Raw genomic sequence first — 26,543 nt, 5'->3', positions numbered from 1 at the left:
AATTAATCATAAAATTAATTAAATATCTCCATATTGCTGAAAGCTTTTGAATTTGATGCTGCCATTAAGAGGAAATTTATGTAGATTGCATTAAGGCAAAGTACGTTATCAGCCTTTTTGTTTCTGTTTGTTTGCCTAAAAATGTGACATCTTGTCCTATTAGAAGCTTATTTTTAGTAGTAGTAATACAGCATTAAGAGTGACCTCTGACTGTAAGGTTATTAACAGCATTGATCGTCTGACCAGTCCCACAGGGTCACATGTTACAACCTGTCACCTCTCCACCACCAGTCATAACTTCTCTTAATTTCCCCCACTCCCTGATAGGATTTACACATTGTCAGCACTGATGAGAAGCAGGTTTTTGCAGCAGTGCAGGAGTGGAACCAGAATGACACCTATAACCTCTACCTGTCTGACACCAGAGGGATCTACTTCACCTTGGCTATGGAAAATGTCAAGACAACTAGAGGCATCGGTGGGAACCAGATGCTGGACTTGTACGAGGTAGGCAGCTGTTAAAACTGGTCCCACAAACAGTAACGTTTTCATTGTCTAAAGCAATTATTTTTTCTTTATCTCCTTGCACAAACTGACCCCTCCATCAAAAAATAAAACAGGATTGGAACCTGCTGTATTATGGTATGTGTAGGATCCAGCACTTTCAGAGTTTCAGCATATTCACTTCAGTTCAATTCAGTTCAATTTGTATAGCACCAAATCACAATACCATCATCTCAAGGCACGTTACAAAACCCAACAAATCTCTTATGAGCAAGCAACTGGTGACAGTGGAGAGGAAAATCTCCCTTTGATGGAAGAAACGTCCAGCAGAACCTCAGGCAGCTGGGGCGTCTTGAGAGGAGGGTCTCTAGGAAGGCTTAGAGTCCAGGGCCACTTGGAAGAGGATGTCCCCACAGGAGAGTTGAGATCTGGGGCCGCCTGGAAGGAGGATGGCCCCTTAGAAGCACTGGGGTCCTGGGATACTCTGGAGGAAGACCCCTTGGAAAGGCAAGGGGTCTGGAGTGGCTCTGGAGGACGGCCCCTTGGAAGAAGACCCCTTGGGAAAGCAGGGGTACAGAGCTACTCTGGAGGAGGGCCTCTGCGGTGGCCTGCAGTCTGGAACCACTCTGGAGAATGGCCGCTTGAGAGAAACGGAGCCTGAGACTGCCTTGGAAGAAGACACCTCGGGAAGGCAGAGGGATCAGGAGACTGGAGCTGCCTCCTCGGGTGGCATTGCCAGTATCGAGGCAAACTGGCAGGGAACTCTGGCGAAGGACTAGCCGGGGTTCTGGCAGGCTAGCCAGGAGAACAGGCCGGAAACTCAGGCAAAGGACTAGCCAGATACTGAGAGGAATGGCTAGCCGGAGAATGAAGCGAAGGGCTGGCCGGAAACTCAGGCGAAGGACTAGCCGGAGACTGAAGCGAAGGGCTAGCCAGAAACTCAGGTGAGAGGCTAGCCGTGGGTTCAAGCAGGTGGAGAGGAACCTCAGCGGGAATGTCTTCATCGACGCACTGAGGTTCTGGAGACTCACTCTTGAGGCGGCGGCGGTGCTGTCGCTGAGGCCGTACGACTGGAGCCTCTGGTAAGACTGCTGGCCAGGGTGTCAGGGACTCTGGCAGTGGCTTTGTCGACCTTGGCTGCAGCTCTGGAGGTTTTGGCTGTGGCTTTGGCGAGACAGCCATGGCCTATGAAACTCCTAAATAAGATATGGCACGACCAATTACATTAAAGTCCACCTGTTTGAAGTCTAAGTGCCACATTATCTCAGCATACATAATACCTGCTCTGAAAAGCTACTTAGCCCGCTGTTAGCCGTACACTCCACATAGCATGTAAAATATAAATAATTTGTAAACCAATCCATTTCAATTGCAGTTTGTAAGGTACCAAAATAGGAAAAGGGTGAATGGGGGTGAATATTTTTCAAGGCACTGTAAAGGCCACTCATTTGAAGACAAGGATGTACATATTTTGGACAGAGAAGATAAATGGTTTGAGAGAGGGGTCAGAGAAGCAATATATGTACATACATGCAATAAATCCCTTGGAAAAACCCTATCTTAGCAGAGGTGGGGCTCAGATATTATTTGTCTTCCATACACAGGGATGCCCTTTCATCTGTTACCCGGAAGTTAAGTAACTCTTCGCATATCCCTCAGGGAGGACACTCTCTACACCCAGTTTGTGCATCAGAGGGTTCACATCAGTCAACCATTAGATCCTAGCTTCTGGTGATTTCCACTGTTAACCTAACAAGCCTATTTAGGCCGGGAGTGAAGTGAAACCAGCTCATTTCATTTCACTTGAAAAAAATATCCTGCTACTACAAACACTGTTTACAAGGTGTCACTAACTTTGCCTGTCAGCCGACTGGTGACAGCTGTGTGTTACTGGTGTTTGTTTAGCAGATTGGTAAAGCTGCCATCCCAAAAACCAGATCGGTAATGCCGGAAGATGCAGAGGTGAGGAAACTGCAGAACTGTCAGGGCATAATTCTCTATGGATTTGACATACTAGTGTAAACTTTCACATTACACATAATCATTTATTGTTAACATAAACATATTGATTAGAGCAGATTGTGGCTATTGTAGTTTGCTTTACATACGATACATACACTGACACCAAATACATACACAGGATGTGGTCATCCATCTTCCTGGCAGCAGGCATATACCACATAAGGAGCATGTTTAATGGGACTCGCTTCCCCTCTGGACTGTTAATGACTTTTTTTTAGCTTTTTGGCTAGCTACAGATGTGTGCATTGGCATTCAAAGCAGGGAAGTAGAATTCCCTCCTACTCCACCCCCTGGTGAACCCAGTTTATCATTCTCACACTGGCAGGTATGACTGAGAGAGTGAAGGAAGCAAGATATTGGCCAGCACCAGTGGTAGTGGTGTTGTAATTAATATCATTACTTCACCAGCACAGTATATGATGTGTATGTGTTGGTATGAATGTGTATGTGTGTGTGCTTGTGTGGAGCTGCTATAGTGATGCAGTACCAGTTAAGGCATTTCACCAGGCAGCATGAGTTAATAATGTGTTTTAATTGCATTTGTGATGCACTGACACTTGAGCTGAACCAAAACAAAGATAGCTGATACGCTGCTGCTTCTGATAAATCAGACCCATTACATTTGGGCTATGAAATTCATCCCATTTATTGCTGTTACACCATGACACAAACTGCACTTCAAAGAGCTAATGGTCCAAAGAGAAGACACAGCTCCAGTCACACCAGAGAGAAGACAGCGGAGCTTGTGAAAGTTGTTTTGTTCTTCCATTCTTGAAGCCATGTCTCTTTAGAGAGGACCTTGATTCTCTGCATCCTCACTCCCAAAATCAATTATTCTATTTTCACACAGAAAATTGCACAATTATCGTCTAAATTAGAAGGATTATTTTATTGTCAGTCTGATTGGATAAGGGCAATTTCTGTAATCATGATCCTTTGTTGTGCCAACAAATTCTGCTGACATCAGTGTTCTACATCACCTGCTAAACTTCCCTTCCATTTGAGAGGTGGTTTTGCAGGTGCCTCTCAAACAATTAGCACTCTGATTGTCACTGTATCTGAAATCATTTGTCTTTCTCTTGTGCCTCGCTATAAACAGCTCTGAATGATTGATTGAAGACGTGAAGTGGATTGTTGTCCGTGGAGAGACGCTGGATGACGCTGATACACAATGATGTGGCCCTTTGTGTTTGTGTTTTCCTGCCAGAGCTCTTAAACCAATATTATTCAACAGTGTAATTCAACAAATGAGCCATATAATATATTGTGGAATGCTAAATTGCTTCACATTAAATAAATAGTGATTCCCTGCTGTTCAATAAAGGGGCTCAGTCTTTAATGCTGTAAAAAACAATAATAATCACAGCAATTAAAATATTTAATTGATCATTTAGGGGCAGTCGTGGCCTAATGGATAGAGATTCGGACCTGTAACCCGAAAATTGCAGGTTTGAGTCTCAGGACTGGCAGGAATTGTTGGTGGGGCAGAGTGAATAGCCAGCGCTCTCTCCACCTTCAATACCATGACTGAGGTGATGCCTTTGAGCAAGGCACCGAAACCCAATTGCTCCCCGGGTGCTGCAGCAATGTCTGGGTGTGCACTTGGGCAGGTTTAAAAGCAGAGGGGAATTTCCCAGTTTGTGATCAATAAAGTAGTTTAATCTTAATTTAAGTTAACTTAAAAAATTGCAAACATTCTCTGGTTCCAGCTCTTCTTCCTGTCTTTGTAAATTGAAGATATGTTGGGCAGCCACTAGGTCTCTGAGAACTTGTGATAGGCATTGAACAAAAAAAAGAACAACAGTAGAGTTCTTCTGGTGCCTCTTGATTCTCTTCAAGAGGGTAAAATAACACAAATGTGCTTTTGTAGCATGTGGCATAAACAATCTAAGTTTAAGTGGATGGTAAAAGCCTTTAATAAGTAAGAACAAAACATCCTTTTGAAAAATATCCCTAGGCATATGGGCACACTGGAAAGGAATGCTCAGAACTCTACATTGGAGAAACCAAACAACCACTTAACAGGAGGATGGCCCAGCACAGGAGGAGGAGCTCCTCAGGACCAGAATCCGCAGTGTACGTGCAATTAAAGGACACAGACCATTCATTTTGACACAGGCTACCACAGCAGTAACACACAACTGTAATGCTCCCTCTTTTTCTATCACAATAATTTTCATAAGAAGTAAAACCAACTGAGGCGTATGGGTCTAACGACTGTCACCCCTTTTATATAGTGCACCTAATGAGACCAGTTAGGCTAGGTGGGACTGAAACCAACCTGAAAGAAAAATATAAATTTCCTATCAGCTTTTCCTCAGACTGAGGAAGGTTACATATTACCAGTAACGTTACAGGGGAAAAAAATAGAGAATGTTGTCATTTTTGATGCAACCTAATATATTTTTGATCACCATTGCAGGTCAGTACCAGTACCAGCACGTGGTTGCCGGTCTTCTCCTGTAGGTACACAGTTCACAACTTCTCCTCATTTTGCTGGAGTGCTGTGGGTCACGCTCTGATTCAGACAGCTGTTTCGCACAGGGGACAAGGTGTCTTGCAGTTGCTGGGGTCACCAGCATGTACCCCAGCTCTTCCAGTAACACCGTCCATTGGTAGGTTTTAGAGGACTGCCACACAGGATGCATTGATTTCCACAGGACAAAGGCATTGCATGCCGAGACATCCAGGACATTGTAGAAGAGAGCCAGCAACCAGCTTTCCTTCAATAACTGTAGGTGCCAACAACCTTGTCTAAGTTATCCAACCACTGCTGCACCTATTGTAGTCCAGGATTGCTACAGCCTTCCTCTTTTCCCCATCGCTGACTGCTGGTTCACTGTGCTTTGGAGAAGCACAATCTTCCCTTGCTTGGACATGTATGATACTGCCATGGTAGTTTTGGTGAAGGGGAAGACAGACCCCTCTATAGAGGACGATTCTGGAGGAGCTGGGGAGGTAGCTCTGGTTTGTTTCTCGTAATTGTGCCACAGAGAGAGCCAGTTTTCTTCTGACGAGTTCCTCTGCCAAGGTGAACGAAGTAAAGAAGTTGTCACATGTGACAGTGCATCCTCTGAGCCCCTCTATCATTTGGAGTGTGTAGCTCCCGGCTTGTCTGCCAGTACTTGCAGACTTGTTTGGCATATATTGTTGAAATCCACAATGACCTTTAAATGCAACAAGCTGTTCGTTGACACACACATCAACCCTGGATTGATCAAGAGGGGGAGGCAAACCACCCACTTTACCCACAAAATGCAAAAAGCGCCAAGCTTATCATCCCGGTTGGGGAAGCGTCTCATCAAAGTGGATGATAGCGCTGATCTGAGCACAGCGGTAGAGGGGCATCATCGCACGAAATATGGCCTGTCTTGTCTTATCATCCCACATGCCACGTGTTGCTTCATGTCTTAAGCAGTAGATGGCAGCCAGAATCAGAATACTGATGTAGGCTCTCATCTCCAGTTCATCCACATTACTCCAGTCCTCACAGTCCAGTCCTGTGTGGGTGCACAGCAGCTGAATCATCTCCTCTGTTAAAAACTGATCAAAGGCAGACCGCAGGCTGCTGATGTGGGCAACTGCATACAGGGTGGGCCCTGGGGTGATACCAGTAGGTACTGGATTATGGTGCAGGGTCTCTTCAGCAGCAGAGAACCAAATGATTTTCCCATCACGAGACACCCAGTCACCCGCCAGCTCCTCTCCCTCTGCCACTGCTCCTACTGGCTCTCCCATCGTCTTGTATTGTCCTCACCCCCTGAGGAAGAGGAATTAGACACTAGCTGGTACTCCTCATCATCAGTGGTGATGCTGTCATGTCTGAGGAGTGTGTCCCCTCATCTTTAGGAGAGGATGTGTCCTTATCATGGGTAGAAGATGTCTCTGCTTGAAGTAGTGGGTATGACCTTGCAATCTTGCCAGAGAAAAAATGATCTGGGAGCCTACTTAGAGCATCAGTACCGACTGCACCTGCATAAACTCTAGGGCAGATTTATAAACAGTATGTTTTTGTTTCCCCTGCAGCCGCATCTTTGACCTCTACGAGATGATCTTTTCTTTTGGAGAATAGATATTTGGGTGTGTAAGGGCTATTGTGTAGGTGTGTGTAGCATTTGTTTATTAAAAGAGCAAAGCTACAGGGGCTTTCAACATGTGCTCAAAGCTCAATAGCCTGCTCCATAAATTTACTGAACCTTGGAGGTATGATACGTCATCATTTATTTCACTCTATCTTGCAAATACATTTTTGTGCTGCAACTACACGCACAGGCACAATATTTTTTCATGCACAAACACAAATCATTATCTGACATCTTTAAGATCACACCTATTTCAAAGCTCTGTCATTCAATGGATTCATTGGCGTGAAGTAAGCCATCAATTGTCCCTATTGGAAACTAAGAATATTACAAGAAAATGCTCCTTTGGCCAAAAATGAACACATGACATAATCTGGTAATCTGGAAAAGATTAAAAACTACAATTTTCAAGCGTTGCGTTTAGAATGAAAGCCATTTTAAATTGTATGATTTAATTCTGTATATAACAAGGAATTTAAAAATATAGTTTCATGAGTTTCAATTGGCCAGAAGTGGCCATGATGGAGCCACGTTGTACAGTTATAGATATATAGTTATATAGCTATATAGATATATACAGTATTTTGATATTTAAAAGAGCTGAAGTTGAAAATTAAAATATTGTGAAAAATTCCCTTGGGAAATTTCATACCATATGCATTAACCCAGCTAAAATGGTCAAAAAAGTGAACTGGACACAACTGGCCAGCATAGAGCCCAGAGGGGTAAATTGATAAAATAAATTAAGATTTTGCACTTGAACTTCTCACCACTTGTGGCCACATTCATTCATTATGGCCACAATAGACAGGGACTTCTTTAAATCGCCATTTTCAGAAAGGCACAAAGTGAAAAATATCAGAGTAGCCCTTAAATGTGATACTGCTTGGTGTAATCTTCACTGTAGAATAAAGATCTATGTCAGCATCATTCACTTTGTCATCAAGACAGAAGAGTGTGGGTGGTGTGAGTGATGCATAGAGAGAAAAGTGTGCTGGTGTGCAGGAGTGGTTGTCCTTGTTTGCATGCATACATGATGCATGATACAGAAGGTGGGGACGAATAAATAATTACTACACTGATTGACAGCTTGGGGTGGATAAGGACAGGAGTACCCTCGTTAGCCGCAACTATCCTGAGTGCCATGTTTCTATGACAATGTCAAATGTGCTGCCTATTAGTGCCACTTATAGAGACATGCCCCTTCAGGGAGGGAAACACATCCAACTGGAGCCCCTCACTATGGCAACCACTTGGAGTGACTCTGTCCCTTCTATCGAATATCATGTTTTGGTTTGTTTAAGGGATTTATCTCCCTCTCTCTCTGTCTCTCTCTCTGTGTGTGTGTGTGTGTGTGTGTGTGTTCAGGGAGATTTAGTTTCACACTGAGACAAGGTGTCGCTTCTCAACAGTCATCATTTTATACTGCTTGGATTGTAAGCATATAATTACAGATAGTACTTAGCACTCTGTAAGTAAATGCAACTGACTGCTGATGGTGTCTGCCAGACTGTCAGCCACAGCAAGAAAGGATAAGCACACATTTCCATTTAACTGGTGTTTTGAAGATTCCTGCCTCAATACACAAAATGCCCTTTCTGATGAGAGTACCGGGTATGCTTTTTCATCTGCTTCTGAGAACTGAACTGTAGTATCTAACTGTTATGAGGATGTTTGATATAAAATGGTCCCTGCTCATTTGCATTAAGAAGGTTAGATGAAGGAGCTGAAGGAGCTGAGCTTCAACGTCTCTGTTTCCATCAGGTGGCAGGAATTAAAGGCATGCTGATTGCTAACAAGAGGCAAGACAACCAGGTGAAGACCTATATCACCTACAATAAAGGCCGGGACTGGAGACTCCTGCAGGCCCCTGCCACTGACCTGGATGGAAATGACATCCACTGCATACTGGTGAGATACTGTAAATTTGGTGTAATTCTTTAGTCTTTATGTGTAGATAGATGCAAATATAGTATGTGAATCATAAGTACAATACAATACAAAAAACTACAGTAAGTAAAAAGCTGATTATTTTTTTTTATAGTCTGTTCTCCTTCCTCATGATTTTCCAGAGATGTACAGATGAAGCAATTCAAAGTTCAATTCAATTCAATTCAGTGTTATTTGTATAGTGCCAAATCACAATCATCTCAAGGCACTTTACAAAAACCAAAAACAACCCAACAAATCTCTTATGAGTGAGCACTTGGCGACAGTGGAGGCGACAGTGGAGAGGAAAAACTCCCTTTAACAGAAGTAAAAACCTCCAGCAGAACCAGGCTCATTTTGCGTGGCCATCTGCCTCGACCGGTTGGGGTAAGTGGATAGAGGAGAGAGAAAAGAACAGCAACAATAAACAACAAATAGACACTGCAGGTTGGTGCCAGTAACTGCACATCAGCATTATACACCTTCAGGACCAGGGACACCTGCAGAAGCTGCAGAGAGAGAGGACAGAGAGAGAGGGAGAGATCACAAACTAGGGGAGAGAGAGAGCACAAAGTTAGTGGCATTCAATGGTGAAATATACATGTGAGGGGGGAGGAGAGGAGGAGAGTGGAAGGGAAGGGAAGGGAGGGGAGGGTTAGTGCATCGATGGAAAGTCCTCAGGCAGTCTAGGCCTATAGCAGCATAACTAAGTGATGGTTCAGGGTTACTGGGACATACTGATAGTAATGAGTTACAGTAATCTAGCCTTGAAGTAACAAATCCATGAACTAGATTTTCTGCATCAGTTTGAGACAGGATGTTTCTAATTTTTGCAATATTGTGCAAGTGAAAGAAGGCAGTTCTAGAGATTTGTTTTATGTGTGAATTAAAGGACATATCCTGGTAAAAATAAACCCCAAGGTTTTTCGCTCTAGTGCTGGAGGCCAGGGCTATGGCATCTAAAGTAGCTATAATATTAGAAAAGCTGTTTCTGAGGTTTTTAGGCCCAAATACAAGAACTTCTGTTCTCTCTGAGTTTAAAAGTAGAAAGTTACTGGTTATTAAGGCCTTTATGTCTTTTAGACACGCCTGAAGTCTGGCTAAGTGGTTTGTGTTATCAGGTTTCATAGATAGATAAAGCAGAGTGTCATCTGCATAGCAGATAATTAATAGAGTGCTTCCTAATAACATTGCTTAAAGGAAGCATGTATAAGGTGAACAGAATTGGTCCTAGCACAGAACCTTGTGGAACTCCACAACTAACTTTTGTGTGCATGGAAGGTTCATCATGAACATGAACAAATTGGAATCTGTCTGATAAATACGATCAGAACCATTTTAACGCTGTTCCTTTGATTCCAATCACATGCTCCAGTCTCTGTAATAAGATGCTGTGGTCAATGGTGTCAAATCCAGCACTAAGGTCTAGCAAGTGTAGAAACGAGTCCATTATCAGTGGCTAACAGATTGTTGGTGATTTTCAACAGTGCTGTTTCTGTAGTAAGATGTGCTCTAAATCCTGAAATCTTCAAATAGTTAATTTCTGTGTAAGTGGTCTGATAGCTGTTTAGCAACAGTTTTTTCAAGGATTTTAGAAATAAATTAGTTCGTCCTTTGTACTAGGTCTGGCTTCTTTTCGAATGAAGTCCTTCATCAAATGCCACACCAGCTCAATTGGGTCTTTGACAATGTAAAATAAAAGTGATACAGAGACCTTTAAGAATACTGACCCACATTTTTGTGTAGGACCAGACACAGACTGTACAAGATTAAAAGAGTCAAGATTTAAAAAGGAGTCCATGGGGGCGAGTGTCCAGGCTGAGGAATATCCGCCAGGTAGGGGGCAGGTAATGCCAGGGCAGCTGGTGGCAGCGATCTGCGGAGTGGCGTTCCACATGGAGAGACGGCCGGCAGGTTGGAGGCAGTTACCTGGTTGGAGGTGTGGCAGTCCTCCTGGAAGACTGCCCCGTCTTGTGGGGGGCACTCAGTGGGCTGACAGAGACTGGCTTCAATTGGGAGACGTGGAAGATCATGTGGATCCTCATTGAGGAAGGGAGGGCCAGATGGTTTTCCACAGGGTCACTATCTTAGTAATTTTGAACTGCCCAATGAAGCGAGGTGATACCACGCAGGTGTGGCTGATTAGCATCTACCTAACTCGGTGCACCTGCGATCAATACAATCAAGACAGACACAGGGGAAACACACAAACACGAGAGGAGAGGGTGGAAACACAAAAGGGAGACAGAAGGACACTGCCGCCCCATGACAATCTCAGAAAAAAATAAAAAGATTAAAGAATCGATCATCGAGACCCAGGTCCAAAGCATAATCTGGTCATATCAAGCATCGCAGAACTCACTCTGACACACATGTAATAAGAGGTAACTTCAACATGATATGTAACCCACATGTTGACATGCTCAGTACAGCAGGGGATCACCGTATCTGGCAGTCTGTACACAGATATGTGGGTGTCAGTATCTGCTCCAGCTAAATTACACACCTGTGATACAGCTAAAGTACATACCTCTGTTTAAATTGATAGAGAATGGCCTTGTGTGATGGAACACTTTGCCTATATCACTCATGGGAAGAGTCACACCCATAAAAATGATGATCCTCCTCAAAATCAGTTCTGTTCTCAATAAATTATATGGACAGGTGTATACATGAGTTGCTTTTAGAATATTCCTTTCATGTTTCTGTTTTACATTATAGAGCATAGAACGATTAATTACACATCTGTCAGCCTACATCACACCGTCTAACTTTCTTCCCTCTATAATTTCACTATCATAATACAGTTTGTTATGGTACCATGTACTGTTCTGGGTATTTCATTTTTAGTTTTACAGAGGCTTCAAGTGCAGTTATTAGACTTATTTATTTGTCATGCAATACGTGCCCATAGACGACAGCGTCTTCTCCAACAACGGGCATATTCTATACTTTCTTAATCAGAGTATTGTCTTAATTTGATTAACATTTGATTTTTGTTGGGCATGTGTAAACGTACTTACTTAATGATTCCTACTAAACTGACCTCATTGGTTCAAATCACTGGACCGAAGCATATTTAAATTCTTATGTAAAAACGAACCACCATGAATCGGTTTAATATCCCTACAGGAGGCAAAAGGGTTTGGTGGTCAAGAATTACCAAATTTATATCATCATTTTCTTGCGAAGAGATTACAATATATCTCTAAATGGATTCGCCATAATATATTTGTTGAATCCTGGAGGGATGTAGAGCAAATGCAAAGAAGTCAACAACCATGACTTACCTTTTATTAGCTCTATGATCAAACACCATAGATGCTTTAACATCATTCCATATAGAAATCTACTCCTGGATCATATTAGCTTGGAGAGAATGTCTACTTCATCATGTGATCTTTGCCTACCCTCTTAAATGTCTGTCCCACAATTTAAAAAGCATATTAAACATGGAGGATGTGAGGAGGAGTGTGGTGCATCTCCACTGTTAGCCAGCAGTAGTGGATCTGTATGGATCTTCTGCCCTTACTCTAGTGGGTCGGTGGCCTGGGGAAAGCGGGGATCTGTCGGCCCTGATTCAGTAGCCGGTCCTCCCTGGACTGCGGGGCATCGCCCCAGGGTCTTAGGGCTAGGCCCTGTGGATCTGGGCTCAATCTTTGGGGATCAATGAATGTGTGTGTGTGAATGAAGTGGGGTACAGCACATCCCTGCACTCTCCACTTCCGCCAGCACTCTTGATGTTCGCCTCTTGGGCTGGGGCTGTGGCATCAGTCCTGCTTCCTGCAGTCCTCTCCGGAATCGGGAGCTTCCTCCTCTGCTTCCGACATGTCCTCCGGTACTGCAGGTGCGCAGTGGCTCCTGGGCCTTCATAGTCAGTGCTATTGGGTGGGTGTCAGCTGCCCCTTGGGGTGTGGGGCCTGGGCGAGCACAGGCCTCTCTGGTGTGGTTAGTCACCACCATCAGGCTCCAGTTGTGTCTGGGTGGTGGCTCTCTATCTGGTCTGGGGTCTGCCTGCCCAGTCTTCTGAGGATCTTGGTTCCCGGCTGTGAGGGATCCCTCTGTGGCATCCCGTCCCTCGGCATTGGGGTATGTGCGTGGTTACTTCTGAGGCGTGAGGCCTTGGGCTTTCATCCTCTGTGGGGCAGGGGGCATTGTCGAGGCATACATCTGTCTTCAGCTGGGGCTGGGCTGCCGGCGAGGTGGACCACTGCTCTTGCTGTGTATAACATTCGATAACAAACTCACACATATACTCATGCACACATTCACATACTCACGTGCACATATTTTATGGTAGTTTTCTCCTCTATGTATCATTACTGACACTGTAAATTATTATTAATATTATTTATTAGTATTATTACTGTTATTATTGACAATATTGTATTGCATTATCACTGACAATAGTATTGTCTCACCTTGTATTGATGAAATAGTATAACCATTGATACTGTTTATATTGTATATGCATCACTGCAGTTGTTTTGCAGTTTTCTTTCACTCTCTTCTCCATCTCTATCCATTCCCATCCCCTGACTTATCTGGCATCATTGAAATAATAAAGATCTAGGAGTTGGGTCACCACCTCTTAGAAAAGCAATGCTGATGGCTAAAAAAGGCATCCAGATCCTCAATACTGTATGCCAAGCAGATGGACAGGACAGGTTTAAAAGGAAAAAAACAGTAAAGTAACACAAGATCCACACACAATAACAGTTTACAGACATTGTAATGTAACACATGTCATGCTGCAATACAAAAAAATATGTCTCTCATTCATAAAATAAAAACGGCTTCCCCACAGAAAACCAATGAAACATTAAAGCATTTAGATCAAGAAAATGTATAAATAAATAAATTCCAATTCCAATAAATTCCATTGTTACTGTAGTAGTGACCAACCACTGCCCTCACATTAAAATATATTTATAGTGAAACAGTGCAGGCTAGTGGTGTGCTAGTATCATCTGTGGCTTTACAAATTATCTTTAGAATACTTTTGCAAATGGATAGGACAGCTGCAAACAAAGCAACTGGGTTCCTGCTGTGATAATGTCCTGGTACACAGAAATATGGAAGATTTAATATGCGCAAGGGAGTGTTCTGGCATAACAACAAATAAATGCAGTGAAAACTATTGTATGTTAATATATACACGCATTGATATTACCTACTATTTTGTCTTATTCATGAGTAGTCCACTACTACCCTGAGCATTAAATAGTGGCTGTTCATCTACTTGACTAGTAGTTGCTAAAAACCCAACAATTGAAACCCCAAAACTTGTTGTTTAAGAACCCTTTATAAATCAATAATTAACATTACAAACAGAATAAAGATTAACCATGGATGGATGGATGGATGGATGGATGGATGGATAGATAGATAGATAGAAAAATGGTTACATTAAGCAATAGTAACCTGATTGACCCATTGATTTTTTTATTTCTAATTAATCAATTAAAAAGTGGTGAATTTTTATTGCTATAGTCCAACTTTTTGACTTTTACACCTTACAAAACAGATGCAGTGGTGAATGCTGCATATCATAAGTAAGCCGATTTAAATTAAATAAAAAAATAAAACCAAACAATACAATTAAACTATATTCTACAATAATTCTACCATTTACTGCAATGGAGTCATGCATTGACTGGAGGCGGATGATTCGCTGTGCCGACCCTTGAAGGGAGCAGCCGGAAGGAAAAGAAGAAGATGACTGCAATGGAGTCACACAATGACAAAACCGAATATTGTTGTTTAACATGGTGTTTTTATAATAAAATATGCTTAGGGAAGAGCATGTTGTGCTTAGAAAATTAGGCAGATAAGACACTAAACTGGCAGATCCAGATTTACTGCATGTGTTAACTTCATTAGACGACCTCCCTGCAACTAAAACTAACAGGCCGGCTATTAGGAGGAATCATGCTTGAGACATTAGGAGGATTCACGCTGTTTAAGAGGTGATTTCTGGGCCGTGCGGTGTGGCTTACAGGTTCCCTGTGATTGCACGTTCATGTGACATTTTAATTACCGCTGTAGATTTTTTTTGATTACCCTGTTCAGTCCTAGTGCCCTTGATGTCCTTACACCAGTGACATGCTGTCTGCTGCAAAGATGAAAGCAGGCACATTTTTTCTGCTCTTTGAACAAATGTAATTGTCTTCTGTTGTGTGCATGCCCTGGAGGCTTGGCTTCATACTTTAATGCAAATTTCATCACTCTTTGTATTAATGACAGATTAAATGCAATTAGCAAAACTTATGAAGGCACAGTTGGTGCTCTTCTGGAGACTAATGACTGAATGACTTTTTCTGATAGTTTTGTTTTTGTTCTATAATTTAGTTCTGACCCTATCATTATTAAATAAAATCATCTCCCACAGTTTCCTCTGCTATTACCTGGGAGTTAATTAAATAAGATGATGCCCAGTGAGAAAACAATCAATTTATATCATATTTTCAGTAAATAAATCCATTGTAATGTATTCATTACACTGAGAAAATAATTAACCGGCTCAAATAAATAAAAGAGATAAGGCTTTTCACATAGAATTTTTGTGGTTGAATGTACTGTACACTGTGTTTTATATATTTCTTCAAACATAAATGCAGTTCAGTTATCTTTTTCTTCTTTTCCAGCCTTTCTGTTCACTTCATCTTCAACTGCAAATGTCAGAGAACCCTTACTTGTCAGGAACGATCTCCACAAAGAGCTCTGCGCCGGGGATCATAATGGCCACAGGTTAGACAAAAAACTAAAAGTTATGTTTAGTAAAACTACACAGCAGTGTATAATAGTCAATAAAATATATTACTACAATAGAAATTTGTGATAAATCCCTTCATCTTTTGAAAAAAAAAAAAAAAAAATTTCAATTTGATGCCCTGAGGTGAAAATTTAGATCTGAAATTATAAAACTGAAATATTTTTTTATGAAGAGTTTTACTGTGATCCTTCCATGTGACACCTCCACTCAAGCTCCACTGGACAATGCAGAATATTCACTTTATGCAAACATGTTGTGGATCACGTGTCAACCTGTTTTCATGACAAGTAACTCAACCAATTATACATGTGTGAGAAAAGGCGACAGTTTTTTGTTGTGCAGTGTCTGTGTGCATGCAAGAGTCAGCAGAAAAAAGTCTCTCTTTTGCTGTGTGTGTGAATGTGTGTGTTTATGCATGAATATGTTTGTCTTTGGATCTCTCTGTTTTGTCTTGTGTGTGTGAGAATGCTGAATAAACATACTTCTCCGCTGCCATGCTTGCACAGTGTGTCCTTGTATGTGGTTGTCTCTGTGTGTGTTGCTGGCCGAGCCGTTGCTTTGGCACTGTGATTCACTTTGCCCGATGCGCCTTTTAAGACGTCAGCTGGTGAAGAGATCATCTCACTAACATGACAAACACCATCCCGATCAAACACATGCCTATCTACTGAGCCGTGGCCAAGAGAGCTGTTCAAATCAACAGAAGAAGCCAGTCCTCTTGCCGCACACTCACAGGAAAAAAAAAAAAAAAAAGCTTGTGAAGCATTACTTTGTAACACCGCAAACACCGGAGCATTATGTTGCCTGAATAATGTAGGCAACCATAAGAATTAACCCCAGGTCTCCTCTGCATTATTCACACAAATTCAGAGAGTGATCTGGGAGTCAAGCCAAAGGATTACATTTATCACAGATGTGGCATGATTGGCAGTGTGTATTTAAAACACGTATGACCTTTTATCTGTGATCTCATTCTACTGTTCTTGTGCTACATATTCTGTTTTCATATCTACCGCAGGAAATATTGGAGCAGAGCTGTCTTATAACAACGTGGGCATGTTCATATCATCTGATGCTGGCAATAGCTGGAGACAGGTGATCTTCAGACTGAGATCAAGCCCTCTAACAGATTTGTACAACAATGGGAAATACTGATAAAAGCTGCGGGTCTACTGTTTCCTAAGTCCCGCACCCCTTTGTTTCCACTTCAGCAAGGCCCATATGTAGTTAGCAAGAGCTGTCTCGCTAATAAACATGAACCCTTTGAGTTGTATGAAAACAACGTCTTTCACTGTTGAGAAGCCTTTTAATATACTTTTCTAATTTTCAAACACGTTTTCAAACTTTTACAAGAGATAAAGGCTGTGAAAATGTCAATTAACCATCATGTTTGATTACATTACACTATCTTAGCTAACATATTTGGTTTGGGTTGCTAGAGTGTAAATTCAATAAAAAGCAGTAAAGAGGAGTAGAGTAATTAACATTATCCTGATGTCTGAGTAGCATCCAGGACTAGTTCCCATGAAGTATTGGAACATTACACACTTTATGTGCTAGTCCCAGTTTTGTTTTTTAATGTAACTGGTTAACTACTACAAAAGTAAGCCATTTCCCTCCCCGCTATTATAATATTGTATGAATGTTATATTTTTATTATATTATTATATTTTTCAGTTATTGCTTTTGGAATCCTTTGTGAACAGGATTTTTTTTTAATTAATCCTATATGTCTGTTCAGATTTTTGAAGAGGAGCACAATGTGTGGTTTCTGGATAAAGGAGGGGCCCTGGTTGCTGTGAAACAGCCTTCTGTGCCAACCAGACACTTGTGGTATGTTCATTCAGACAATTTTTTGGATAGTAGCCCTTTCTGGAATTGCTTTTCCAGTTTTCTTCATCTATTTTTAGGTTAATTCATTCATTATCAGCCAAAAAATGAGCATCTGTTATATAGGACACTTGATCCATTTACTAATGCACTTTGACTATAGATCTTGAAAAAACTCTGGCAGTCTGAAGAACTCTGAGGCAATCTAATTTGAGAGATTGTGTTTTCAAGCCACTTATTAGCAGCCAGCAGTGTGACACCCCTAGGTTTCAGTGTTTTTACTGACATCTTCCATTCCTCTTGCCAAATCTGGTACCCATGGTTTGCTAATCCAATTGAAACTAGATCTGTTCTCTAGTCGCTTTTGCAACAATTTTGAAATTAGCTCTAGAGCCAGTGAAGTGGAGCTTGATGAGTTTTTTGTCTCCCAATCAATTTGAGTGTGATGGTATAGGAAGTCAAAAACAAAGACAGATAAAGAGACGTGTGTGTGTATTCACAGTCACTATACACCAGTATTGCTCTCTCAGCCAATGTTAAGTTAAACACTTCCCCAGCCTAAATCTCGTAATAGGTGCATGTCAACGCTCTTTCTGTTGTCAGTGCTTTTAGCCAAATGAAGGCAGTGGGGTTTTTTTTAGAGGCAGCATGAGGAGCTTTCTTCCAAGCACAGACCTCAGCGATGTTTCAACCCATGTCACACTCAGGTACTCCTAGTTGTTCTCACTTCAGCACCAATGTTGATAAGCTGTCAGAATCAATATAGCCCAGGCCACGATGATGAAAGCTGTCCAATTTTTTTTTCTTTTTTTGCTATCTTCTTCTCCCTTTGCAGTTTTGTAGTCCAACATGAAACAGTTTTGTTCTTTCTGTTTTTCCCCTAGTGTAGACGTTTGCCTGAGACTGTGACATTGTTTTTTTCCCCCCTTTTTGACACTAAAACATTTCTATATTTATTTTCATGTGCCCTGGAAACAGTTTTGTATTTGCTCTGATAAGCAGGCTGTCTCTTAAATATATCTTTAATGCTAACCCTTTTGATATTTACCAAAAGCTACAGTAACTAATTGCACAGAGACTCAGAGAGTTGCCTGTTGAGACAAGGCCGTTATTCTGATCTCCACCTAAACCCTCCCCTATGACCAGGCTCTAATAGAGAGCGTCTGTTTCCGTGCCATCTCTGTTGCTGAGCTTGTGATGGGAATGTGTTCTGACATGCGTACACAGGGTCAGCTTTGATGAGGGGAGGCAGTGGACTCAACATAGCTTCTCCTCTGTGCCTCTGTTCGTGGATGGAGTCTTGGTGGAGGCAGGAGCTGAGAACCAAATCATGACGTAAGTCCAGAAAAATCCAGAAAGAGCCAAATGACATGTTAAAGGTGCTGATTTTTGTGTCCTTGTTGGGTGAGTGAAAGGTAAATGGCATTTTTTTTATTCTCAATTCTAATCCTCAACAAAAAGGCTAGATGGGGAGGACCTTTAACAAAGGCACCTGTTCAACGCTCTGTGCTATTTAGTTTTTATTAAGACACATTTCTGAGCTGCAAGTAATGCGTCATGTAGGCTGTTAGTCAGACCTTTGTAGATATTACCACAGTACAAATGGTTTTGATCACAGGAAAATCACCTGTTAATGGGTATGCTGTCATTAGCTTCTTTAAAATTACACTTAACAACGATAGTTTCTATTAGCTATGACTATTAAGTGTTTAACACTCAAATCCAAAGTTCACTTTCTTCACGAGGACTGTGTGGGTGTGTTTTGATGAGATTTCGTTTGACCAAACCATAACATGTAAGGTACATCCCAAGTCCCTCATATGATTGGTCCTCACTTCTTGATTCTCATTCAGTTGTTCAGGTTGTTCAGGATCAAGAATGTCCTGTGACTCTTATATCTGCTCGCCCCACCCCAAACCAGTCAAAAAACAAAAGAGAAATTAAACCTGTAAATATCAATGATCAGCAATAAGTCAGACAGTAGTGAGAACTTATTTTGGATTAAATTAAAATTATTACCCAAACTACAAGTTTCCATCAAAGTTTACAGACCAACTTCCTGGCACAATTAAATGTACTGATGCAGTATTTTGCCAGAAATAATAAATAAATAAATAAATAAATAAATATAAAATAAAATAAAATAAAATAAAAAACAAAAGAGAAAGTTAAAAAGTTTTACTGTTTTCCCCCTTTAATATTTTGTGAGATGCCCCAACCTTTGGAGATTCACATTTAACTGAAGTAAAAGTGTCATTACCTCCATGTAAAAACATTTCATTTCAAAGACAATATAGACTATCTTTAATGCTGATAAATCAATGTATAAGGTTTGTGAAGGTTTTTGAATCTTGCAGATCCCAACTTAAAGGTCAGGTCTGTCAGAAGAGGTTTGTGAGATTACTTATGGGAGAAGAAATGTGTGTTGCTGTGCAAATCTGAGTTAATCTTGAGCAAACATTGCTTTTTTGGAAGGGGGTCACAAGCCAAGATGGTCAAAAAGCATTTAACTGTGTTTTGAGTTTTACAAGTTTTTTCAATAAATATAGTGTGATAAAAACTTTATTTCATTTTGAAACATCTTATCAAGTGAAGCAAAGTACATGTACCTTTAAATTGTACATGAGCACATATATTTGAAAAAAATAATTTAGTTAGATTCCAGTACTGCATACTGGAAACCATCTCTTTATATAAGTGGTTAAACTAATAGCTTTTTTTTTTTTTGCCCTATCTGACTTCATATTAGCCATTTTTCTGTGTTGCCAGGTCTTAGCAATTAGTCTGGGTATCAAATTTACCTCTAATGTGTAGAGGAACTGTTCTGCCTCAATGTATTTTGATCATCTTATATGTTGGCACAGACTTGTGGCTTGTGATTTAAAGCAATTGTATTATTCTCTTGAAGCTGGTCATTTCTCTCTGCAGCTTTTTTGGACATTTCAGCCACCGTTCTGAATGGCAGCTTATCAAGATCGACTACAAGTCAATCTTCACCAGAAAATGCACAGAGGAAGACTATCAAACCTGGCACCTACATAATCAGGTAGAAATAGAGTAATTTCATACAGTACGTGTGTGTACCACCAGAGAGAAATATTCCTAACAGGTTTTATGGTGCCCACAGGGTGAGCCATGCGTGATGGGACAAAAACAGATTTACATGAAGCGCAGGCCTGGAAATTACTGCATGCTGGGAAAGGACTACTCCAGAATCCTCTCTGCTGAGTCCTGCATTTGCCGAGCTCATGATTTTGAATGGTAAGATGAAGTTTGTCTTTGTACAATAGCTCCTTTCTTCATAAGCGTCAAGGGGGATTAGGTTTCTCTCCACTGTCTGCTAAAGAGGGACTACATTAACAGTATAATGTTTGTTCTCTTACACTGCCATACGTGTAGAAGCATTACTTTCAAAGGGTTTTTGTTTGGGTTAATCTTTTCAAATTTTTCAGTGTGTTAGTAAATTAATTATTCTCTAATGAGCAGCTGCAAAGCCTTAATACATGTCACAGCATGAATGTGACTCAACAAGTCACATGGTTAAATGCTACAACCAATTAAAAGCAAAAAAAGCTTTGATTTCTTGAAAAAGAGCTACAGCTCAGTTTGTTTGTTTCAAGTGAAACCATCCAGTTATTATTAAATACTCTCTTCAATCTACCCAGATTTGCTTTTAGATTTGAGCTAACCTCTCTGCATTTCTCACACATTACTTTAACTTTATTTATTTTCCAGACCATAAGTCACACTAAGTCACATTTTTTTACTCGTCTGGCTTTTCCCGTGACTTACAGTTATTTTATCGAGTAGTCACTAGAGCTTTTAGCTTATTTCAGCTGCTACTAAAGCAGCAAAAAGTCATTTAGAAGTTAATGTTAACAGATTCTTTCTGAATGAACGGTGGCAGAGAGCACAGACTCATTTGTGGTTTAGGAGCTCCAGGAGAACTACGTGAATTTATGTCCATGGTGAGCAACAAGCTGAGTCAGTGGAGTGCAAGTTGGCCGCTTCTGCTTTGGTTACTATGTGGAAAACGGTATGCAAATTATATGCATATAATCCACCCCCCCCACCCCCCACCCCCAAAAGCCCCCCTCCCCTCCATGCCAAAACGGTGTCAGAACCTTGGAACTAAAAAATTGGCAATGTAAAAAAAAAAGGAGCGGTATGGTACAAGAAAGAACGTCATCGAAAAACGAATTGTCATTTAAAAAAAAACAGGAATTATCAAAAGATTATCACTGAAAAACATAAAAATAAAATAATATATTTTAAATGCCCATTTGCAGAAAAGGTGTTTGAATACCAAAACTTTATTTACAATGCCAAAACATCAAATTGACTCCACAGAGCCGCCTGCCTCAGAAAGTGCGTCCGCCTTGCTCTCATGAGATTACCATGACCAGCGCACAGGTTACGTGAGAGCAAGGCAACGTCAAGTTGGACACAAATCATGACAGGGATGTCGCCATGTTACTTTTCTTGGAGCCAAAAGTACCATATTTGGACAATAATTCTGAATTTCCCCCATCGGGGATGAATAAAGTATCTACCTATCTATCTAATAAGCCAGTGTCAGAGATCGTTCCCATGGCGACCACTGAACCAATCAGCAGCGAGCTTGCTGAACGTACATGCTCCTTAGAGAGAGCTGCTAAAGCTACAACTGTCACAATCTGATCTGGCCTTGACATAAGGCTCAACCTAAGGCTAAATATCAACATCTGTTATGCACAGTTTTCTGACATATAAAATGACGGGCATCTGCGATTTCTAATAATCAGATCATTTTTTTGGTCTCTAGACCGAGCTTGCTGTTGAGACTGAGTTCCAATTTGTATGCAAATCCTAGTTAGTTATATTTTTTTTATCTTGAAAAATGCCATCTCAACATGCAACAGTTATGTAAACAGTGTTTGCACAAGGCCAGAGAGTGAGCGCTAATTGGTTCTCATTGAACTACTGTCAACCTTCTATGTATGAATTTGATTTCTGGCTGTCTCTCTTGCTATTTCTCTGTCTGCAAGAAATTATTTTTGCATGCTTTAAATTCTAAAATGAGGATTCTATAAGGCACCAGTACTGAAAACAGCTCAAATCCTTTGAGGTGTGAAGAGTCTGTCTGACACATGTTCAGCTCAAGTGCATACTTATTAGACTAATATAAAATTACTGTGCTATGCATGACAGAGACCTGCTTACAGAGAATACAGTTCTGCACATAAAATATACTCACTAAAACATAAGGCTGAAAAAAGAGCCTCCATACTTGTTGGACAAAAGTAATGACAACTGACAATGAATTCAGATATATAATTTTGTTTATTATTTCATTGGATATTTAGGATATTAGGAATTTGGGTAACTATGAATTCACCAAACTGTTTTGTGGGTTTTAAATAAAGTAGATTTAAACTAATAAAAAAGACATGTTCATGTGTTTTTAGTCTCCTGTGGAAACTGTGAGTCAGCTCAGGTCTGGACCAAATAACTAGAGGTGTCTTGGTGCACCCTAGTCCTGCTCCATCTGGTGTGGTTTCATTGGGTGACAAAACCTAAAATAGGTGTTTACATGCCTCACAATTATCAGGCTTCCTGGGACCATATCTATGTTTCTCAAAACTGAGATAAGGCCTCATCTAGGTTTATAATTTTACCAGTGTGCCTGCAGTGTATATGGATTAAACAAATTTAAAATAATATATTAATCATTGACCATTTCACTTTTTGGTAACCAGGATAGCTTCTTTCCCATGGTTTCAATCTTCTTACTAAGCTACTGCACCTGTTCACTCTCTAGAAATGAGAATGATATTGACCTTCTCATTTAAAACATGGTAAGAAAGCAAATGGGACTGTTTCAATATTGAACTAGACTAGACATTACTGCAAATGCTAGTAAATTAGGTAACTTTTGTTAAATCAAAAACAAAATGGTTTTCCCTTCCTTATACTAAGATATTGAAATAAAAAAAACATATTTGTATGAAAACTCAATCTTGTGCTGTTGTTATATTATAAATTAGCACCAGCACTACCAAAGTCTTTATTTTGTTGGTTAAATTAATTTCGGCAGTTGCCCAGTGGTTTACATGTATCATCAATCAGATGAGATTTTAAAGACTGAAACATTATCCCAGTTTTGAATATACTTCCAACTTTAGCTCCCACTCAAGTTATACTCTTGGGTGTCTTGTCCCAAAATGGATTCATACTGACCTTGGGCCTCTTTGGCCATATGCACCTGAGCAACCAATCTGCCTTGACAGCTTGTTAATGAATAGTTTGACTGCTGTAATCACAGAAAGAAACTAGACTGGCCAACCATAAGCTTCTTAGTTCTGTTTATTTGTTTAGACATGGTAATTAATTAATAAATCAATGTCATGAAGATTATTAGAATGGGCATTTGCTTACCTTGCTTTGTTAGATATAAATCATCTTCTGATGGGAAATGTTAAGAGAACTAGTCATCCGTTTGTACGGTAACAAACCCCTATACACGCATCTTCACACTGCTATGGTGCATCTGTCAACACTGGCCTTAATCAAAACATAATAATGATGCGTCTCTGTGCCAGACAGTTCCCTGGTCACCAGTTGAGAGTTAGATAAGACACTGATGTGGAACACACTGTATGACAATATGTCCCTTTTCACATGCTGATATTGATCTGGTGCTGTGTGGATGTGCTTTGTTGTTGGCAGTGATTATGGATATGAGCGTCGTGGGGATGGGAACTGCCGGCCTGCCTTCTGGTTCAACCCTTCCACCCTGTCAACAAGCTGCAGCCAGGGTCAAAATTACCTGAACAGCACAGGGTGAGGGCTGTCTCATTTCATTTCAAAGCTTAAACAGAGTTGTAGGAAAAATGAAAGCCACAAATTTTATATAATTACATTCACAAAATTGAATGAGACTCATATGGATAGGCACCTACATATGCTTCTCCAGCTTTTTAAATGTTAACATATCAATAATATTGTATGCACAAAATGAAACTGATCATCTTTCAAGACTATCTGAGTTGTATCTGCCTCACATACCTGTATGGTGAGGGGCTCGGTTGGCAATGATGAATCTGGCATCAAAAGCACAATTTTAAGTATTGTTTATTTAGTTGTTTCATTCATTTTGTAATCATTGAGTGTGATCGACTACCAGTCAAATTGTAATGAACACTGACAATTTGCAATCACTAGCCAATTAATAAGATAATCCCTAGTTTCTTTTTGCTTTGCCATCATGCCACATAAGTGAACCTGTGTCAGTATGTTAATTTATGACTGTATCCATAAAGTTAAATGCAATAAATTACAGGTTTGGTTTACATGGTAGTGAAAATAACACCCCAAGAACAAAACCTTGTTTTTCCATGTGTGGTATAAAATTTTACTTTCACTTCTCTACAATCCTTTTTACTTTCTCATGCCAGCAAGTGTCTGCTAGTTAGGAAAACTTCCCAGGGGACTGACACCTTGCAAAACTTGATCACAGTGGGAGTGTTGGGTTCACTATGGCTTTGATTAGGTTTTGCAAGGTATCTTAGTCACTGACACAGCTTGTGTTGTCAGTTGTCATCTAGTGTGTTTTTGCACAGTGAGGCTGTTGAGACACAACAGCTGTACTATTACACCACTCTGCTGAGTTCAACAAAATTGTTAGGCTTATATAGCATAGCTTTTACTTTAAAAAGTAAAAGAATGTGTAGACTTAGCTAGAAAAACAATAGAATGAGGTCTAGAAGCACTAAATTACAACTTCTTTATATTTTCAAAGGTACCGTAAAGTGGTGTTGAACAACTGCACTAAAGGAGTTAAAGAGATGTACACAGCCAGAAAGCAGCAGTGCCCCAACAGACCTCCTAAAGGACTTTTACTGACCACTAAAGACGGCAAACTCACAGCCAACCTGGGAATCAACGTCACTTTTCTGGTACATCTGGATGAGGTAAGGCCATAGCCAACATGGATTTGTCACTGTATTTGGTAAATACAGTGCCTGTTTATCTATTTATTTAACAGATTTTTACTTAAGTTATTTCAGTAACCAGCAAACAGTGTATTAGCATTTATTGCTAATGAATGTTGAATGGATTTTAATGCGCCTTTGGTCTCCACCTACTCCTGAGGGAATTATATGGCTCAGTAGCTACTAAATGTGCTTACTAGCTAGTTTATCATTTGGGAAGGTACTGTATAGAGGGTATTTCATACACTTTTGCTAAAACCAGTTTCCTGGAACATTTGTAAAAAAAGTTCATAAGAGCACTGAGAATAAATTAAATTGACAGCTGTAAAACTAAAAGAATGACTTGAAAACAAAAATTGCTCTCTATAGCTGAGGGATTCACCCCTATCATTCATTCATTATCTATACCCGCTTATTCCTAACTAGGGTCATGGGGATCTACTAGAGCCTATCCCAGCTCTCTTTTTGGATGAAAGGCCCCCTGCCTTTCACCCTGGACCGGTCACCAGTCCATCATCCCTATCATCCACTTTTTTTTTTTTCTATGTTAACATTTAAAACTTTTTTACAGATTTACCCAAAACAAACAAAATTTTGACAGCCAACCAATGGTAGTAGCTACATCAATTTTATGTGTCTTTTGCAAAAGGTAACACCATGAAGTATGTATCATCCCATGAGAAGTGTTACATCCAGGCCTCCTCACATGTTTCTAAGGCAGGATATGGTACCCTCTTAACTGCAGAATTAGAGGTTTTAGCAGCAGCCGTATTTTTCTGCCAATGTAACAGTTCAAGGTAAGTGTGTGTTCCCCTGGATCTTGTCTGGGGCCAGTTGTCATATTACTGTGTGATGAGTTTTGAGAGGTGGGATGACAGAGGAAGGGATGGGTAGCACACCAATATGATAAAAGAAGGGTGGGGTAACGAATCCTTGTGGCATCAGCCCTATTTGAAAAAATTCTCAAGATGAATTCCAAGTTTAATTTATATTCATGAAACCTGCAATGGTTGTATATCTTGGGGAGAGCAAATGGCCTTAAATATTTAATGGGCAGAAGACTCTGTGGCACATATCCACATTTAAAAATGAGGAAGAAATGGACACATGTCTTTACTTATGATAAGTATGACAGTGTAGTACATTTATTGGTTTTGTGTTGCTTGAGAAATGTGTTCTGCAACACAATAATTACGATTAAAAATGGGCCTTATAAAAGTGACACTTTTCACTAAGTGACAGTTCATGAAAACTGTAATTGCCATCCCATATTTGGCATTAATAGAAAGAGACATAGAAAATGTGAAACCCTTGCATGTCCACTCTATTTTCTCTCTATCACTTCAGATGATTTGCTGTTTATTGTGCTCTGTATGGTATTTGTGGTGGAAGCTTGTTTACATATAATATATAAGAATCCACACTTGA

The 26,543-nt window shown here is 40.4% G+C and overlaps 1 protein-coding gene across 2 annotated transcripts in view; it reads left to right on the top strand.

The window, feature by feature from the left end:
* The window catches only part of sorcs3a (sortilin related VPS10 domain containing receptor 3a), a 197,720-nt gene that overhangs the window by 149,316 nt on the left and 21,861 nt on the right, over positions 1–26,543 (top strand). For both annotated transcript variants that reach the window (XM_026303245.1, XM_026303244.1), the window contains 10 exons: positions 328–507; positions 8,373–8,519; positions 15,185–15,287; positions 16,331–16,407; positions 17,054–17,145; positions 18,370–18,477; positions 20,071–20,188; positions 20,270–20,403; positions 23,851–23,964; positions 24,923–25,094. In XM_026303245.1, coding sequence (XP_026159030.1) covers positions 328–507; positions 8,373–8,519; positions 15,185–15,287; positions 16,331–16,407; positions 17,054–17,145; positions 18,370–18,477; positions 20,071–20,188; positions 20,270–20,403; positions 23,851–23,964; positions 24,923–25,094 — 1,245 coding nt within the window. The remainder of the gene's footprint in view (positions 1–327; positions 508–8,372; positions 8,520–15,184; positions 15,288–16,330; positions 16,408–17,053; positions 17,146–18,369; positions 18,478–20,070; positions 20,189–20,269; positions 20,404–23,850; positions 23,965–24,922; positions 25,095–26,543) is intronic.

The sequence above is a fragment of the Mastacembelus armatus genome, chromosome 1 (assembly GCF_900324485.2).
Source record: "Mastacembelus armatus chromosome 1, fMasArm1.2, whole genome shotgun sequence".
In the NCBI taxonomy this organism is placed as follows: Eukaryota; Metazoa; Chordata; class Actinopteri; order Synbranchiformes; family Mastacembelidae; genus Mastacembelus; species Mastacembelus armatus.
Note: the sequence above shows the minus strand (reverse complement) of the source record. Positions and strands in the feature narration are given on the sequence as shown.